This window comes from Taudactylus pleione, unplaced genomic scaffold (genome assembly GCF_031769625.1).
Source record: "Taudactylus pleione unplaced genomic scaffold, aTauple2 ptg000120l, whole genome shotgun sequence".
In the NCBI taxonomy this organism is placed as follows: Eukaryota; Metazoa; Chordata; class Amphibia; order Anura; family Myobatrachidae; genus Taudactylus; species Taudactylus pleione.
This window is the reverse complement of record NW_028284522.1, coordinates 2,198,863-2,217,470: the sequence shown is the minus strand read 5'-3', so window position 1 is coordinate 2,217,470 and position 18,608 is coordinate 2,198,863. Positions and strand designations below refer to the sequence as shown.

General features: G+C 42.8%; 1 protein-coding gene across 2 annotated transcripts in view; it reads left to right on the top strand.

Annotated features, from left to right (window-relative positions):
- Positions 1-18,608, top strand: part of PLOD2 (procollagen-lysine,2-oxoglutarate 5-dioxygenase 2) — a 137,129-nt gene that overhangs the window by 56,371 nt on the left and 62,150 nt on the right. For both annotated transcript variants that reach the window (XM_088472037.1, XM_088472036.1), the window contains exons 4-5: positions 11,670-11,833; positions 15,950-16,062. In XM_088472037.1, the coding sequence (XP_088328163.1) occupies positions 11,670-11,833; positions 15,950-16,062 (277 nt within the window). The remainder of the gene's footprint in view (positions 1-11,669; positions 11,834-15,949; positions 16,063-18,608) is intronic.

Here is an 18,608-nt window from a genome sequence, read left to right as displayed (position 1 = left end):
CTGGTCCCAAGCATTTTGGATATGGGAGACTCAACCTGTACTTAATTTGTAGCTATACACATTGTTACATAGTTGTTTCTTGTCTCAATAATTAAATTGCCATTGAAAATTCTCTAAACAGATTTATTTTCTCTTGCTCTCACAAGTTTTTTGTAAACTAAATGCAGCTGATGCTTGTCTGGATTAGAAGAAATGTAAACATATATCTTGGACTGTGAGATGATCTGGAAAATAACATTTGTATTTCCATGTGCTGATTAATTTTGTTTTTCCCTATTTATCAAACTGCGCTGTTGTTGAATGCCAGAATCCATTTTTCATTAGAAAACTAGAGCGCTATTTTTTTGTTGAAAAAGAAGAGATTGGTGTTTAACTTTACTTTCATTACCCTTGTAATAACCCTGATCTTTACAGCAACAATAACTTCTGAGGTTTGACAAATAATGACTGTAATACTTTGCAGTTACCCAACGCTGTGTTTTAGTATTACAAGTGGCAGCTGTAAACCTCCTCCACAGTTCTATTTATCCTTGGCAGCAGGATTTCTAAGTTACACTTAAAGGTGCATACACACACAACGATTTTTTGGACGATTATCAATAACTATATCGTTCAATCTTTGAAAAAAATCATTCCCTTTGAGTTAAAACGATGAACTATTATCGTTCACGTTTGTAGTTCAGTCAGACTGACCAATTGATCGATTTTCATTAAGGGAATATGCAAAAATCGTTTGTAGTTGCATAACGGTGGGTTTCGTTCTGATCGAAATTAAATAGTACACACGTGACCAATATGAGTGAGTACAAATGAACACACTTTATTTACAAGTAACAAACAAACAATTAACAAACAACATACAAAGTATAGAGTATACTCAACTTTTGTCTATGTATTCAGATGACACCGGTAAATCATCATCTTCAGCATAAGATGTACTTCATCTTATCTTCTCTCTGGGGAGCCCATCGTTTCACAACGCCCAGATAATCAATGTACATTGGCAGCATCCTACTGCAGTCTCAGATCTACCATGAGCTATTGGGTTCTTTGTGTACCTCTGGTTTATATACACTAGTCTGGGGTGTTGGCTTGCCGCATATTAAGCCCATATCAGTTACATACAGTGCTAGGTATCAAGCACTCATTGGTCCAGCATAGCATTGACCAAACTTATCTCTATTGCACATGCTCTGTAAGCACTAAGATATACTACCAGACAAAGACATACATTAATGACGTATCCTAATGTCTGGAGATGAACTCTATTTCAAGGCTCCTTTGTATAGAGTCTGGACATCACTGTTAATTACCCATAATGCTTAGCATCTCTACACATCTTACAAATGGTCATTCCAATGGAATGTAGCTAACTGATAAGAACATATAGGCTATGAATGGCTCATTATACTTCTGGTAGTAGAAATGACAAGTAGAGTAGGCCCCTCAAATTATGGCTTATTTGACCCCAAAAGGTAATTTGACCATTCTATGGAAAAACAGCAACTGTAATAAGACAATCTCATTTCAAACCTCAAGAGGCCTAGCAAGGGGTATATGTGTTTGTAACTTATATGCCTATGTAGAAATTAACTATTTAACCCACTGATTACAGTAGTTTAAAAAAATCGTTCATTACACTTTAAAAAAAAATTGATACATAACCGTTCATAAAATCGTTGGTAACAAAATCGTTCTGTGTGTGTGTGTATGCAGCTTAACAGATAAAATTTGACCCATTCAAGGGTCAAACAGGTCTAGTCTCTCAGTTGTGACTTTGTAGCTTTACAATGTTTTTGGAATAGAAAACTTTTTTCCCGTCAACAGTCAACCCCTTTGGCAGAGGTGCGTCACAAGGGAAGTGCGGGCTGCACCCAACCAGTAACATTTAATTAAGTGATCATACATTGAATTAATGCCGCTGCAGTATATTAATGGCTAGCACAATCCCATATTACATTTAAAACTCCCATATTTATTTATTGTTATAAATGTAGCACAAACCTATTGTGACACTTTTTTTATAGAGGGTATTTAGTAATTTGCATCAGCCACTCCCTAGTGGAGCTTGCAATCTGTGTAACCGACAACATAGACACACATAGAGCCGTATTCAATTTGAGCCGTGCAGCGTTAAGTTAACGCGGCCCGGAGTTGACGCCGACTTCGCCTGTTTTGTAGGCTTTAAAGTATTGTGCACGCTTTACCCCATATTCAATTTCAAAGTACGCGTAAACGGCACCCGGTGATACTGTAACAAGTGGAAAGTACTGTCATTTTTGGGGAAATGAGCCCGACACCCCCCAAATGATGCTCTGACATGGGGGTTCACTATGGTATCCCCCGATTTGGCTTGCTGAAGGTATTTGGTGTTTTTGTACTGTAAATGTAAAGCACTTTGAGTCCTTTAGGAGAAAAGTGCTATGTAAATAAAATTATTATTAAATGGGCTCAATAGCTGCTAAATAGCGTTTTTCTATACCTGATGCAGAAAAGTATTTAGGAGTATTTTTTCCAGAAAATAAGTTTTCCCAGGAAATTTGAGGTACTTGAAAATGGGGGCCAGCATATTTAAATTTGAAAAAGTGAAGTTGAAAAAATCGTGAAAAATTCTCCTGCAATCAAAAAACATTTGGGGCATACTTGGGGACCCTCCTAGAGTCAAGTTCGCTAGTTTTTACGTTTGTACCCCAACATTTTTTTTTTGCCCCCTTTTTCAGTACATTTTTGGGGTGTCCTTGAGGGTTTTTTTTATTTTTTTGACACAGATCACCTTTGGGGGACTCCAGTCGCCGCTTCCCGCTCCCTCTTAAATCACAGCAGCCCAGCACACGCTGCTGTGTGCTGGGCTGCAGTGGGAGACTGCTCGTGACTGCTGAGGAGCAACCACAGCAGTCTCATATGCCTGTGGGGGCTGATCGTGCCCCCCCCATGCTGAGGGGCTCACAGAACCCCCCCCCCCTCCCCAGCACGCAGCACGCTACACAACGCGGCAAAAATCTTTTTCTTTTCTTTTTTTTTTTATCAAAGGCGGCATGGTCACGCCTCCCGCAATCAGGTCATGCCCCATAGGCCTGGCTGTCCCCTCTACGCCCCTGCCCACGTGTTCTGAAAGATGTAGGAGCAGAAAGAAAGAGGGGGTGTGCAGGAGGGGCAGAGAGTCATCTGGACCATCAGAGAGGAGGAGCAAATCAGGCCACTCCCCTGGCTGTGACCATATCTGTCACCCTGCACTATTCAGTTAGAGAAGGAACTGACACCGTAATGGCGGTTGGCTAATGCTCACTGTCTGCAGCAATACATTTAAATCGGCTGACCCGTGTGCTACCAGGAAGGGTTCCAGTGTCACCTATAGAAGCCGAGGCTAGCGATACCTGGGCCCTGGACCCCAGCCAGTTTCTCCAAATGTAATACATTTACATAAACACTAAACAAAAGAAATGGTTATCCCCTAGAGGAGATGATGTTGAAACTAGTATCATAATAAGGTATATCATAATAAGGTAATAAGAGTGGTTTATAAACAGTGATGCCATCCTTGAAAACTTCAAATAAATGTTTAAGTTAGAAATTAACAGTTCATTTAAAACATATATATATATATATATATATATATATATATCGCACTACATTTCCTGAAAATCATCATTTAGTAACACTCTCGTAGACACATAGGGTGTGATAACACAATTGAATTCCCCCCAATCTCCTGTCTAAAGTGATTGGAGATTGTGGTGCGATTTGGGCACCCATGCATACTGTGTATGTCGCGCCCAAATAGGGTTTAGTAGCGTAAAATTGCTTGCTTTGTGCACCCAAAATCCCATTTAGGCGCACACAGGGAGCAGTCCGTCAACTTTGTAAAAGTTCTTGTTATAGATAATTTCTAATCGCTGTATATTAAGACATTATAATATAGGAATATTATAATCAGGCTTGCCTACCCTCCCGATTTGGTCGGGAGCCTCCCGAATATCGGGTGCCGCTCCCGACCCCCCGGAAAGGCAGGCAAGCCTCCCAGCTGCCGCCTACCCCCCCAGACTAATAGTAAAAACCCCCGGTGGCGGGGGGCCCGATGACGCGATTCGCGCTGAATCGCGTCATCGTGGCTCCGCCCCCTGCTTCACAATGTCTTTTTTCCGCGATCATGCGGTCACGCCCCCGGCCCCGCCCCCAAAACTGCATCATAGCCCGGCCACGCCCCCCACACAATGCAGGCATTCAGCTCCCTCCCGGAAGGAGGGAGCTGAATGTCGGCAACTATGATTATAATACAAGAAATTATTTTTGGGTGTCATTTATCGAATACCTGTTAGCCTCAGCTATCACTTTACGATTTACTTTTTGCTGTGACAGGCTATCACTTATTGTCAGGATCACACCCAGTTTGGCTAATGCACATGCTGGGCCATCAAGCCATGCATGTACGAGTATAGCCATCTGGAGCAGGATCCTGCTGCTGGGACACTATACAACTCACCCACACTTGCCTACTCTCCGAGCAGAGCAGACAACACTCTTGGATCACACTTCTCTTGGTTGGCTATCCTTATCTCACCCCTTCTGCGTGGTGATGTGACTCATGCTGTTGTGGAGCGGGGGGGGTGGCACAGTGATGCAACTGGCTGAGTAGAGGTAGCAAATGTAGGCACAAATGCATTTATGTTTCTAATATAAAAATGGGTAAAGCCACAATGTAATCAGGGCCGCAACTAGGGGGGGGCTAGAGGTGCACGTGCACCGGGAGGGAATTGCAGGGGGGTGAAAATGCAGACTCTGCCATCTGAAAATGGCCGCCGCCGAAGAGGAGACTAATGCTAGAGGTCCTTACTGGACCTCTAGCGTCTGTCTCTTCCTTGGCGGCGGCCATTTTTGGATGGCCGTTTTCAGCAGATTCCATGCGGACTAGCCGTCCGCATGGACTCTGCTGAAAACGGCCATCAAAAAATGGCCGCCGCCAAGGAAGAGACAGATGCTAGAGGTCCTACTGGACCTCTAGTGTCTGTTAGCAGAGCACAATGCACACAGCGTTCCCGTAAGTGCCGGGAACGCTGGCGCTGCAGGGAGAGGATGCTGAGAGCTGCATCTTCTCCCTTCAAACCCCCCTGGCAACGAGCATAAACCCCCCTGGAAACTAGCATGGAACCCCATGGCAACGAGCATGGAACCAGGGAAGTCTGAGTAATGCACTACCTTATGGAGGAGCAAGGACAAAATCCAGGTACGGGAAGGGAGGGGGGGCGCAAAATTGCTGCCTTGCACCGGGTGACAGATATCCTAGTTTCGGCCCTGATGTAATGCAGGCCGGTTGAGCATTCCTTATTTTTCCTGTGTCTGTTTTTGGAGGAATAGTTTTGCAATGAGTTATAGATAGTCAGCACCGTTATGGAGAAGCAGACTTATTGTAAATCTATTAGTGGTAAAAACCTTACAGCCCACGTGTCTGTGGATCGAAGAACAATGCTCTGTGCTCATGTCTTGTAATGACAAGCAGCTGAAGGCTGGAACAGCATTCCTTTACAGTGAGAGAACTCATTATATTTTCTTTATTATTTGCTGACTGAAAGGTGAGACTAGATCCTCTTTCTCTTTAGATACATTTCCATGTGGCTGACAGTGAAGAACAGACAGTCTATAAGTTGAAATAATTTAACTGCAGTGAGCTGTGCATTCGAAAGATGGATTGGGTATGGGGTCCCGTCGGTCGGCATGCTGCTGGTCAGAATACCAACAGCAGCATTCCGGCAGTCAGGATCCCGAGACCATCAGGTAAGTATGCTAACGCTAAGCCTTACCGCTCCCCCTAACCCTCCCTCCCCGCACCCTAAATCTAACCCTTTCCCCCCCCTTAGTGCCTAACCCTCCCCCTAGTGCCTAACCCCAGATACTTTCCTTCGGGATGCCAGCGGTCGGGATACTGGAGCCATGATACCAACGCTGTCTGGGTTATGCCGTCGGTATTTAGACCGACGGATGCTGACTACCTCCCCTAAAGGTGTCTGATCACATACAGATGATGCATGCTAATATAATATACCTTTGGTATACACCCTTTGGTTGAGGTTGTGTACAAGTGATGTCCATGCAACAACTCTCTTCTTGCTGTCTCACACTTTAAATATCAGTATCTACACCTGAATCTGTACAGGCCTTAGGGGTAATGAATGCATACCTCCCAACTGTTCCGATATCAGTTGGACAGTCACGCTTTTTGAGCGCTGTCCCTCTTGTGAAATACAGTGTCCCATTGGTGGGAGGGAGGTTGGGGGAGCACAGCAGAGAAGCGAGTAAATACTGAATAGATGCCGCCGCATATGCCTATCATCTAAACAGTGCAGGGGATGAGTCTGGGGGGTAGCCCACCTACTTGGAGAGTGCTGGGTACGCCTTTAAGAGTAATGGAAATGAGGCCATGCCCAATTTCCTGTGAGATCTTGCTTTTGGCTTGTGCCCATAGTTCCATTGAACAGGACTTTAGTCCACCAGAGATCAATTCAGGAAACCTTTGCCCCAGCACCACTAACCGTTTACACTCAATCGGTATAAACCTCCCAATGGGGTTGATTTAATTTAGTGCGATATTGTATAGCTCCAGGAAGGAGTTCCCAGAGCAATTCAATTGACCGAGCTATAAACTCCCGACTAGAGGTTTACTGCTCGCACCCTTTGTGGTGAGAACAGAAATCCGACTAAACTAGGGCCACGATGCTGGTTTCCGGCTTAGTGCTTGTGTTAACAAAATCGTGGCCAGCACTTAAGTCAGAATGCCGGTCAACGTGACTAAACCCCTGGCTTAAGGCACTGCAACCGACATCTCCCAACTAAGGCCCGTATTCAATTGCCGGCGAAAAGTCTGAATCCGCAAAAAAGTATTGCGGATGACGTCATTTCACCAGGCAGAAAAGTATCGCCGTATTCCATTGCATAGACTTTTCACATACACGGAAAGTCAATGCAGTGTAATAGGCAGAAAAGTTTCGCCTATGAATAGCAGGCGGAAAAAAGTGCCGAATTGCGGTTTTGGGTTGCAAAGGTGCGGAAACCACTCTGCATACTTGTGACAGTCCCCCAAAGAATAACTGCGTCAAAAAATCCCTAAAACAAAGTGAGGATCACCCCAAAAAATTACTTTGAAAATGGGGGTGAAAAAATACAAGGTTGGGGCGTACATAAAAAGTAGCGAAATAGACTTTTGCTGGGTCTGCAAGTATGGGGGAGCTTCTTTTTTTTTTTTTTTTTTTTAAATGCAGGTGCTTGCTGAAATTGTGTTTTTTGGTGTCACTTACAACTCCAATTTAGCAATTTTAAATCATGCTTGCACCCATTTTCAAGTACCCCAAATATGACAGGGCTACTTATTTTCACCAAAAAAACTGCTTTATGCTATTCTTCACCACTTGTGCAAAGACGCTATAAAGAGGCAATTGAAAGCACTTAAGCACCCCAAATAGTTCCAGGGGGGCTAATTGGGGACATCTACACTGATCCCCAATGTTGGTGCATCTTTTAGAGGGGTGTCAGGCTGATTTCCTCATTTCTGAAAGCACTTTTTGCCTGTTTGAGTTTTGCCGGGACGCATTTTCGTGTCCGTTGGAATTGAATACGGCAAATAGTGGGGGCAGCCCGATAAGTTTCCGCTGCTAAAACACGCAAAGTGGGTGAAAAGTGCGGCATGCGAAAAAGCATCGCAGGTGCGAAACTAATTGAATACGGGCCTAAGTGCAGGGTGCAGCGCAGTCAGTTGAATACCTCTGGGGAAACTTGCGCTATTCACATCATGCTGAATTGAATCACCCCCAATGTTTGTTGCCAAAACCAAACAGTATTTTTATCTATATAGAAAGGTTTGTAGAAACCTTTAAACCTTTAGACCTCAGGTTCTCAAACTCTGTCCTCAGGACCAAAAAACAGTGCATGTTTTCCAGGTCTCCTCATCAGTGGCGTAACTATAAATTTTGCTCCCCCATGCCAAAAAAGTTCAAGGCGCCTCCCACCCAAAAAACAAACACACCCAAAGACGACGTTTAAGATGTGCGGTTTCATGTTCACGATACAGTTATTTGCCTTACACATTATGACACACTAAGTAATACCATTTATAACACATTATGCCCACCGGAATGCCCCAATAACACATTATGCCACACCATAATACCCCTTGCAACACATTATGCCACACATTATGCTACACAGCAATGCACTGTACACATGCCACACAGTGATGCCCTTATAACAAATTATGCCATGCCGTAATGCCTCTATTTCACGTTATGCCACACAGTAATGCCCCTTATACATTATTCCCCTTATAACACATAATGCCACACAGTAATGCCCCTAATAGCACATTGTGCACACAGTAATGCCCATTACATCCCACCCTGACAGATCTACTTCATCAACCCTCCTCTCCGCTCCTGCCAGACTGTCACCTCAGCTCAAGACAGCTTGCACAGCTTTTATGTCCATGTAGAACCAGATTATTGGGAACATAGTTTATAACCTATTAAATTAGTGCCCCTTATATAGTGCCCCCTGTAGTTGTGCCCCTTATGCAATGCCCCCTGTAATAGTGCCCCTTATGCAATACCCCCTGTAGTAGTACCCATTATCCAGGGCCCCCTGTAGTTGTGCCCATAGGCAGTGCCCCTTGTAGCTGTGCCCCTTGTAATTCTGCTCCTTCAAGTAGTGCCCCTTGTAATTCTGCTCCTTCAAGTAGTGCCCCTTGTAATTCTGCTCCTTCAAGTAGTGCCCCTTGTAATTCTGCTCCTTCAAGTAGTGCCCCTGTAATTGTTCCCCTTCAAGTAGTGTCCCTGTAGTTGTGCCCTGTGTAGGTGTGTCCCTTAAAGTATTGCCCCTTGTAGTTATGCCCCTTAGAATAGTGCCCCTTCAAGAAGTGCCTCGGTAGTTGTGCCCCTTAAAGTAGTGCCCGCTGCCCCTGAAGTTGTGCCCCTTCAATTAGTGCGCCCTGTAGATGTTCCCCCTCTTCTTACCTGACTCCGTGCAGGCTGCAGCTGTCATCCGGCTGTCTCTCCCAACTCCCGCGCTGCAGACACGGCCGCTCAGGTTCCTCTCTGCGCAGGTGACGTCATGACGTCACCCGCGCAATGCATTACTGGGAACGCTGGCCTCTGAAGTGATCGGAGGCTTCCTTAGCCTCCGATCACTTCAGAGGCCAGCGCTCACAGTTGCAGTGGTGTAACCACTGCCCCCAGCGCCTCCAAGCCGCTGCGGGGGCAGTAGTTACACCACTGCTCCTCACATAATCACAAGGGATTTAGTTAGCTTCCCCTATAGATCTTTTAAAATGTGTGACCTACAAAACCTGAACTGTGTGTAGTCCTGAGGACTGACTTTAAGAACCACTGCTTCAGACTACCAAAAAGATACTGTAACAGAGATTAACAGCAATAAATGAAGAAATAAAGGCTGAACAAAGCATAATCACTTAAAATTGCAATAGAACAGTAATATAATTTAGAAAAATAATAATTTCAATAATAGAACATAGAAAAGTAGACAATTGACAGAACATAAAAAAAAAATGATCAAGAAAGCATAATATGAATTTATGGCATAGATAATTACAATAAATTATTGCAATCACAATGTCTAGCATAGACTTTAGAGCAATGATGAATTACTACTTTTAATGTTTTTTATAATGGCTTATGTAGACAGCTTAAAGGAGAACTCCCGACAGATGAGTTTTGTACCACTTTGGACATAAAAAAAAAATAATTTAATGTTTAGGAATCTCTTGATGTGATGGTAACTAGAAATGACACCCTGCTACCTAGAGCATGAAATGTCCAAGATAAAACCAGGACTCCGCACCCATTTCTTACTGGGAATGGGTATGGGTTACTGGGATTGGTAGGTTCTATGTATGCACTTTTTTACTAGAGTGAAGATAATAAAAAGCAGTCTACCTTATTCCTTCTCAGAAATACTGTAACAATATATGCCTCCGTTTTAAGATATACAAGATGTTTACATTCATTATTCACAAGACCCTCCTTTTAGAATGTAGCATTTAGCTGTAGACTTAATATGCCGTAATGTTTTTTTGTACTTTCTCTGGGGTGAATATATGACAGTCTACTTGCCAACATTTTATGTGCCCCTTCCAGAAAATCCCAGGTGAAAGATGCAAGGGGTTTGGTGTAACAGATCACCCCATCCTAGCCCAACCACTGCTGTACAATGCTGTGATTCACTGCACTGTGCAGGTGGGGGAGAGAACAAAGTAATGTAATCCACCACAAATTGCATAAAGTCATTTTTACAGGCTTCTGTCTTTCCCTCAGGGCCGGCTCTAGGGGTGTTCGACCAGTGCGGTCGCACAAGGGCGCCACCCCTAGAGGGCGGCACCCTTCCCAGCATCCCGATTTTAGCGGGACAGTATTGTCCCGCTGCTCCATCCGCGGGCCGAAGTGGCCCGCGGGTGGTCTAATTGGGAGGTTGGGGACCCCCACCGCCATGCGTGCACACCTCCAAATAACGTCACATAGGGGATGTGGCCTATGGTAATTAGGCCACGCCCCCCAAATTTGGTCGCGATGAGTGGGCGCCATATGTTGGGCCAGCACAGGGTGCTCTGACCCCTGGAGCCGGCCCTGCTTTCCCCCATAGTGTCTGACTGCAAAATTAACATTTCATTAAGTGGATATAACAGGGCTGCAATTCTTTTTGATTTCTCTCTCACTTTGAGTACAGCCCTGGACAGCTGTTTCAAGCTGTACTCCCACATTGACATGTTTCCGTGTTTAAGTGTTTTGCTTCTTGTATTGTTTGTTTTGCTCTTTGTTATATACAGCACAATTTGTACCCTGTAACATGAAACTGATTAATTTGATATCATTTTTCACTATGTCTTAAGGCACGTATCCACTAGACTAGAAAAACGAGCCAGTGAACAATTACGGCATCGTAAGCGTTCAAAATGCTCATTAATCGTGCACTAAAATGTCGAGAAACAACCAGCGATGGTCGGCATTTGTCATCGCCTGAACATGCAGGCCAACTTGTCGATATCGGCAGGTTGTGCATGTTCGGGGATGAGGGAGGGTGCCAACACTGAACAACATATCATTCAGTGTGGGCACATTATCCACTGCACAGGATGATGAAGGATTGCACGATTACAATATTGTAATTGTACAGTTGTTCCACTCTCGTGTAGTGGATATATGCACCTTTAGAGTATAGCGCAGTCTTCCTTTTGCAATATAATATGTATCTGTGGAGTACAGTGTTTGGCTGTCACTGCAAGATGGTATATCTGGTATAAGGTGCTTATTAAGAAATATTTGCCTTATCTATGATTCAAAGCCAGTCAATTGGTCATGAAGATGGCAGAGGGTGGCAGGGGTTTGTGCTTATGAACCAGCATGCATAGAAAAGGGTTGTCCCAAAACTATTCTTTACACTTGGCAAACTGCAAATCATTAATGGCAGCTTGAAGAGAAAATTAAATAAAACGTTCTAAAAGAGTGAACAAGGATATAGGAAAATATATAAAAAAAATAAATATATATATATATATATTTAAGAGCACTAAAACGTGCGCACTTTGTGCAACATTAAACTTTGGACTAAAATGTGTTCAGTTAATGAATTGAATGTCTGCAATCCCTTTGTGACTGTAAACCTGTTTTCTGTTCCAGCTATGATGTCCTCTTTGCTGGTGGCCCAGACGAAGTGCTCAAAGAGTTTCAGCAAACAAACCACAAGGTTGTATTTGCAGCAGATGGGTTAATATGGCCTGACAAAAGACTAGCGGATAAGTACCCTGTTGTACGCAGTGGCAAGAGATTTCTTAGCTCTGGAGGTACAGTAATTGTGTTATGTATATAAAATATTTACTTGTCCAAGGGACCCCATCTTAGATTTTGCATTGCGTCCTTCAGCTACACTGCACCTTGATGTACTATGCTGAAGAAGAGAGATCGTTGTGCAATAGAAATATATTTTCCCTGCACAGCTAACCTGTCTATAGTATTTTCAGTACAGATGTGGTACTAAAATTTCTCATCTCATCGTGAATATTGCAAATACATTTCTATTGTAGTTTAGATGTCCTTTTACCTCCCACTTGTCCCAATTTGAAGGGACTGGTCCCCGACTCCATAACATTTGGCAGGTATTCCCATGAATGGATGGCACTTCATTGCTGAGTGTCCCAGGAAGTAAAATGTCACCCACAACAAACTTTTAGAAGAATTATGTTTTTTGTCATCCTAAATTATTACTACTGTGTTCAAATGGGTTCTGCAACATGTTTTTTTGACAGCTTATGTGTTAACGCCACCGGTGGCAGCAGTTATTTTAGGTTTTTACATACTTGGCAGGTACCATACATTAAGAGATATTTGTCAATCCATTTTGTATCCACCCCCCTTCATTTGTCCATTCAATACACCAGACATTTGAAAGCTACATTGTCATAGGTTCTACTGCTCAGAGAGTGGTTTACCCTGGCAGGTAATTTGTGTTATGCAACTGGGAATCTTATGCTGTTACCTCACCGGTATCTTATTTCCTTTCAGCTGTTCTCTCATCAGCAGCGGCAAGTGCTGAGACCCTGCGCTGCTTAGCAACAGGGTAAAGCTCTGAGCCAGTGCTGGCAGCAGAAACTGTTTCTTCACTGTGCCTCTGCACCAGGACTCTTGTCTCCAGTCTGATGCTTGGCATGATTGGAGAAAGTAGATCCCATTGCATCTAAATGCACAAATACTGCATTTACTTCTCTACATAAGTACATTTTCTTCAAATTTGATGAAAATATCTGTTTTTTGATTTGACAATTATATTCCCATAAATTTGAGGGATGCCTCAATTAATTTAAGGATTAGAGGGATATATTTGTATGGTCTCTGTGCTATTTTAAATTGAGGTTTTTTTTTACTGTTATTTATTAATTTTTTCACTTGGCAGATATCATCACTAACCAGCACTGTTTGCACATACATTCATTGACTTCACAACTGTTTGTCCTGTGTTTTTCACTTTATAATTTGATATACATTGGTATTATTTATACATGATATTTATTTTTTCAAACTTGAGAATATATGCAAAACCTTTCAGGCTCATATATGTGTATATTGTGGATTTCTGTAGTTGTATGCATAAAATATTCCCATGAGGATATATACAATATAAATTTTATGGGAATCGGTATGAAATACATGCGGCCGGCGGTTGGAATCCCAGCAGTGGCAGCCCGACGCTGGAATACATCGCCGCAGCCCGACAGCGCTGGAAATCCCGATCGTCCCTAGGTAAGTATTAACTAACCTAACTAACCCTAACCCTCCCTTAGGGGTGCCTAACCCTAACCTCCTCCCCCAAGTGCCTAACCCTAATCTCCCCTCTAAGTGCCTAAACCTAACCCCCACCTTCCCCGCTGCCTAAGCCGAAGTCCCCTGGGGGGGTGCCTAACCCTAACCCTCCCTCCCCCTAGCCTAACCGTAACCTCCTGGGGGGGTGCCTAACCCTAAGTCCCCCTCTGGGAGCCCTACACCTAACCCTTCCCCCAACACCTCTGCCCCCACGGCTGTCCGCTCGCGGCGCCAGGCATCCCTTCGATCGGGACGCCGGTATCCCGGTGTAGGTCAAACGAGCGGCGTCGGGCATTTCACCCTCGTCGGGATATGACAGTCGGGAAGCCGGCTGTCGGTATAATGTCAGCCAGCTTCCTGATTGCATCCCTATTTTATCTGTATCCTATGTCATTTTGTATTTTAATATATACTAATTAAAAGTTATGTTTTATTTAATTGATTTATTGCTTAGAGGTGTGCCCCTACACATAGGAGTACTTTTTTCTCTTCTTCTTGGTACAAATGGCTTGCTCCTAGGGTGCACCGTCATAGGGCATAAATTGTCCAAAATACCATTGTAGGAATTATTCCTAATAAACATTCATCCATATATATTTTTTTTTGCCTCAGTGCGGTATCACCATTCCCCATTTTTTTGCCTACTTTCCCCAAATGATGATCTAGTTCGAATGGGTTCCTGAACATTTTTTGACAGCTTATGTGTTAACTCTGCTATTGCCAGCAGTTATTTTAGCTTTTGACCTACTTGGCAGGTACCAAACATTAAGAGATTTGTCAATCCATTTTGTGTCCGCCCCTCTTCGTTTGTTCATGTCCATTCAATACACCAGACATTTGAAAGCTACATTGTCATAGGTTCTACAGCCCAGAGAGTGGTTTACCCTGGCAGATAGTTTTTTTGTAAGTTGCATGATACAAACTGACGTATGTGTGTTCTGCTGCACATTGGGCCTTCATAGGGGTGGATGTGCTCAGCCTTGGAGAGAGAAAAAGTGGCAATAAGTAAAGTACCAGCCAATCAGCTCCTGGTATTTTTTTATACACAGCCTGTAAAATGACAGGAACTAGTCGGTTGGTACTTTATCTCTCTCCAAGGCTTATTCAGAGATGGACACAATAGTACAGTTGCTGCATCAGAAAACTGGGCCGAGGTGCTACCTAACCCCGCCCCCAAATAGCTGCAGCCTATCCAGGCACAGTGAGAAAACAGAAGGAGATCTGCACATGCACAGTACATAGAATGGCTTGTGTCCAATTCTGAATCAGGCCCAGTAAGTCATTTTCTAGTAAAGCTATATTTTCATACCTGCATGATGTGTACAGTTTATAAGCCAACAATTATTTGAAGATCACAAAAGATCAGTTTAACATGTTCAATTTATATTTTCAGAGACTTTTTAAAAATGTTTTAATTATCCATGTTTGCCTTTTCATGTATCTGTAACAATTTAGTTAGCACTAGCGGTATCATTACATTTTATTTCTGTTTACCCATATTGCTTTATGTTATGGTCCATAAGGTGCCATAACATCACGGAAGAACAGGATCTTGTGAAAATTACAGTTGTTTGTGCTGGTTAACCAAGCACTTACTCTTTCTGGCCATTCTTACATTTATTTAGAGACACAGTGGAACTATAGTTTTAACATGATCAAATTCTCTTTTAAATGACCACATTTGCAAAATGCTAGGCAGGAAGAGCTTAAGCTGGGTTTGGAAGGCTGTCACGTGTAAACCAAGTGCTGGTACTGTGAATGCACAGAAGGCATAACTGCACAGCCTGCTGCTCTCAGTCTGGCCTGACCTTTCCCTTTTGGACAGAGACTGGAGGTTTTCATAGCTGACTTGTGTTATTTTTACAATGCCGGGTTCCACTCTACTGTGAAACTTCCCAGAGATTAACCCTGTGTTCCCTTGAGCACCATTTTTGTCAACATTTTAAGATTCAAATAAAGCAGTTTATGTGGTCTTATACTAGTTTTTTTGTTGTTGTCACTTGTCACTAAGTAGGAGTGCATATACTTATTATGATGTGTATCATTACTTTCATATTTTATACACAAATAGACCGACAACCATTATGCCATACAATAGAATATCTACAGTATGTGCATACAGCAGAGACTGAGTATATACACTTACTGCTAAAGTGGGTTCTGCCTACACTCATGCACTCGCACTCACTCTCACACTGTTTTAACAACTTGTAAGAGAGAAGTCAATGCTCCAGAAATGGAAGAACTTTAACCTTTCGTAACCCTTTTCACTCTCTGTAAGTGGAATTCTTTATTTCCGCTTTTGTCTACATTACATTCTGAAAGTCCAGTGGGAAAAGCATTCTTACAAAAGACCACCAAGTGCTGTGCACAGAAGTCTGTTCTCCAAAGTTCATTATTTTCTAAAGCTTAGCAGTTGTGAATTTTATGATGATCTGGCTACTGGGAGCTCTGTTAAATTGAAGGTCATAGATGGTTAATTATACAGTGCATCACTTATTCCGCTATATATACTTATCCAGTAAAATAGTCATTTATATATACAGTGTTACGTTGTGCTACATTACAATGCTAAAGTGACAAGTTTTAAATTTGAATTTTAGGATTTATTGGATATACATCAAATTTAAAGCAAATTGTTCAGCAATGGACTTTGCAAGATAATGATGATGATCAACTTTTCTATACCAAAATATATATTGATGAACTTCAAAGGGTAAGAAGTAAAACCTATTTTATGTGAATGTGGATCAGTTTATAGAATTGTTTATTTAACATTTGTGTTGATTATTTTGTATAGCATAGCATCCAATGATTGCCTCCTAGCGACTGTTCAGTACTATTAGCAAAGTGACATTTTGTAATGGGAAGGATAACCCTTCATAGAAGCTGCTCTTATTGTCAGGCACAGTCTATCATTTGCAAATAATAAGTATGGTTATATACATTATAGTGCAGAGGATATATTGGATTGCATTACATTTAATAAATACCTGAAAACACATGATAGCCTGATTAGTTTTATTTATGGCTAACAAGTATCCTTTCATTTACACTCCAGTGAGTGCACTTCACTTCTTTGCAGGGTCCCTACATTTGTCAGTTTAGCTCCGTGTCTGGAATAAAATGTACCTATAACCTATAGACAGAATGCATAGCCATTCAATTAGCTAATACACTATGCACAACATTATTTTATCTGTTCATTTGGAACTAGATGAGACATGAGCACTTTTTACTAAAATGCATGAGTTGCTTGGCATCTCAATTATGTCACTATTCCTTTCCTGATGAGATGTGTTCTTATGAATATATTGGTTCAGCTGACAAAATGGCTGCCTCTGCTGTGCTTACAGTATGTGATGGCTGCACATTAAATAAGAAAATATGGGGTCTTTGTACTAAGCCTGGGAGAGAAAGAAAGTGGATGGAAATATAGGTCTGATGCAGACGCGGTCGCAAGCACTGAGCGTTCGCAACCTGGTCGATGGTGGCTCAGAGTGCATGTGCACGACGGAGCCAGCTCCGTCATGCGCGAGACCCGGATAGACACGGGGTCTCTGTCGCTACGGGTCTCGCAACAAAGAGGGTGAGCTGTCGATGTTGAGTGACAGTTCGCCCCCTTTGGTGGGCGGGCCTTGGGGGGTGGCTGCCCAAACGGAGGCGTTCCTATGAGAACGCCTGTCATTTGGGGGCGGCCCCACTGACATCACAAGTGAGCCAAAAGCTCTCTGGGGCTTGCGGCCACGAGACCCTACCACAAGGGTCTCATCGCAAGCCCGATGGTCGCGATGGTCTTGACCATCGCGACCATCATCATGGCCACTCGCTGTAGCTGTGGGTGGTCACCCACAACTATGCGAGCGGCAAGGAGGCCGTTCTAAAAAAAAAAAAAAAAAAAAAGAGCCCGGCCCTGATTCAGAGCGAGCGCTCTGTCAGAGCGACCGGGTCTGAATCGGGGCCATAGGGGGGAAGATATATCAGAGCTTGGAGAGAGATAAAGTACTAACCATTCAGCTCCTGTCATTTTTCAAACACAGCCTGTAAAGTGACAGTTATTACTTATCTCTTTCTACTTTCTCTCTCCTAGGCATAGTACATCTGCCCCTATATCTCCATCCACTTTACCTCTATCCAAGGCATAGGGGCCTATTCATCAACACTAAAATAACGTTTTTAAGGACATTTTCCTTAAATAACGTTATTTTGGTATTCATGTAGCCACTTGGCACAGGAGATTCACAGATATCTCCTTGCTAAGTTCCCCTGCGTTAATTTCCACACTCCCCATACATTAGTATGGGGATGTGGAAATTGTGGTATTCATCAAATTCCGAAAATTATCAATTTTCGGAATTTGATGCAGTTACTAATCGCCACTGTGAGGTGGCGAATAGCAGGTGAAACTTACCTGTATCCGCGTGTGCAGGTCCCCCGACGAGTCCCTCCGGCGCTCTGCTCCGTCCTCAGGCTCCGGATGCTGGTCGGACATGTGTGCTCCCCAGCAGAGCACAAGAAAGTTTAGACAAAAAAAAAAAAAAATTTTTTTTTTTTCTAATCTGTCATGTGGTCTGCTGGGAAACCACATGACAGACCAGCAGGACGGAGTCGGAGGATGCTGCGCGGACAGGTAAGTCTGGGGGGTACACAAACTTAACGCATCTGTAGGCAGTGCTGCGCATGCGCTGGTTTTACAGATGTAACAGCGCATGCGCAGCACTGTTTCCAGATGAGATAAGGTAGTGTAGGCAGGGAAAAGTATCTATTTCCCGAAAAGCTGTCATCGCAAAAATGACAGCTTTTCGGAATAGATACTTATGGAGAGGTGGAATGATGAATTCCACCTATAATTAGCTAGAACTCCATGAGAGTTCTAAAGCTAATTATCTCCAGAGAATTTTTAGGTTTAATGAATAGGCCCCTTAGTACATAAATCCCCTATATGACTAATTTGGTTACATAGACTATGTTGAATATTCTAATATTCTATGACTGTTTGTAAAATGTAATATATATTTTAGTAACTCAGTCACAGTAAGAACTCCTGTATAAACAACTGTGTTTATGCTATTTTTAAAATATTATTCCACCATTTAACGATGTAAGATGTCACCTCAATCTCGTCTGCCATGCTTAAAAGCAACCAGACTCCAGATCCATTCCAATATTTGGACATATTACTTCTTCTAATGCTGTGATAGTTTACAGTTAAAAGGAACAGAGTATTAAATATTATTTATTGCAAAACCCCTAACATGCCTC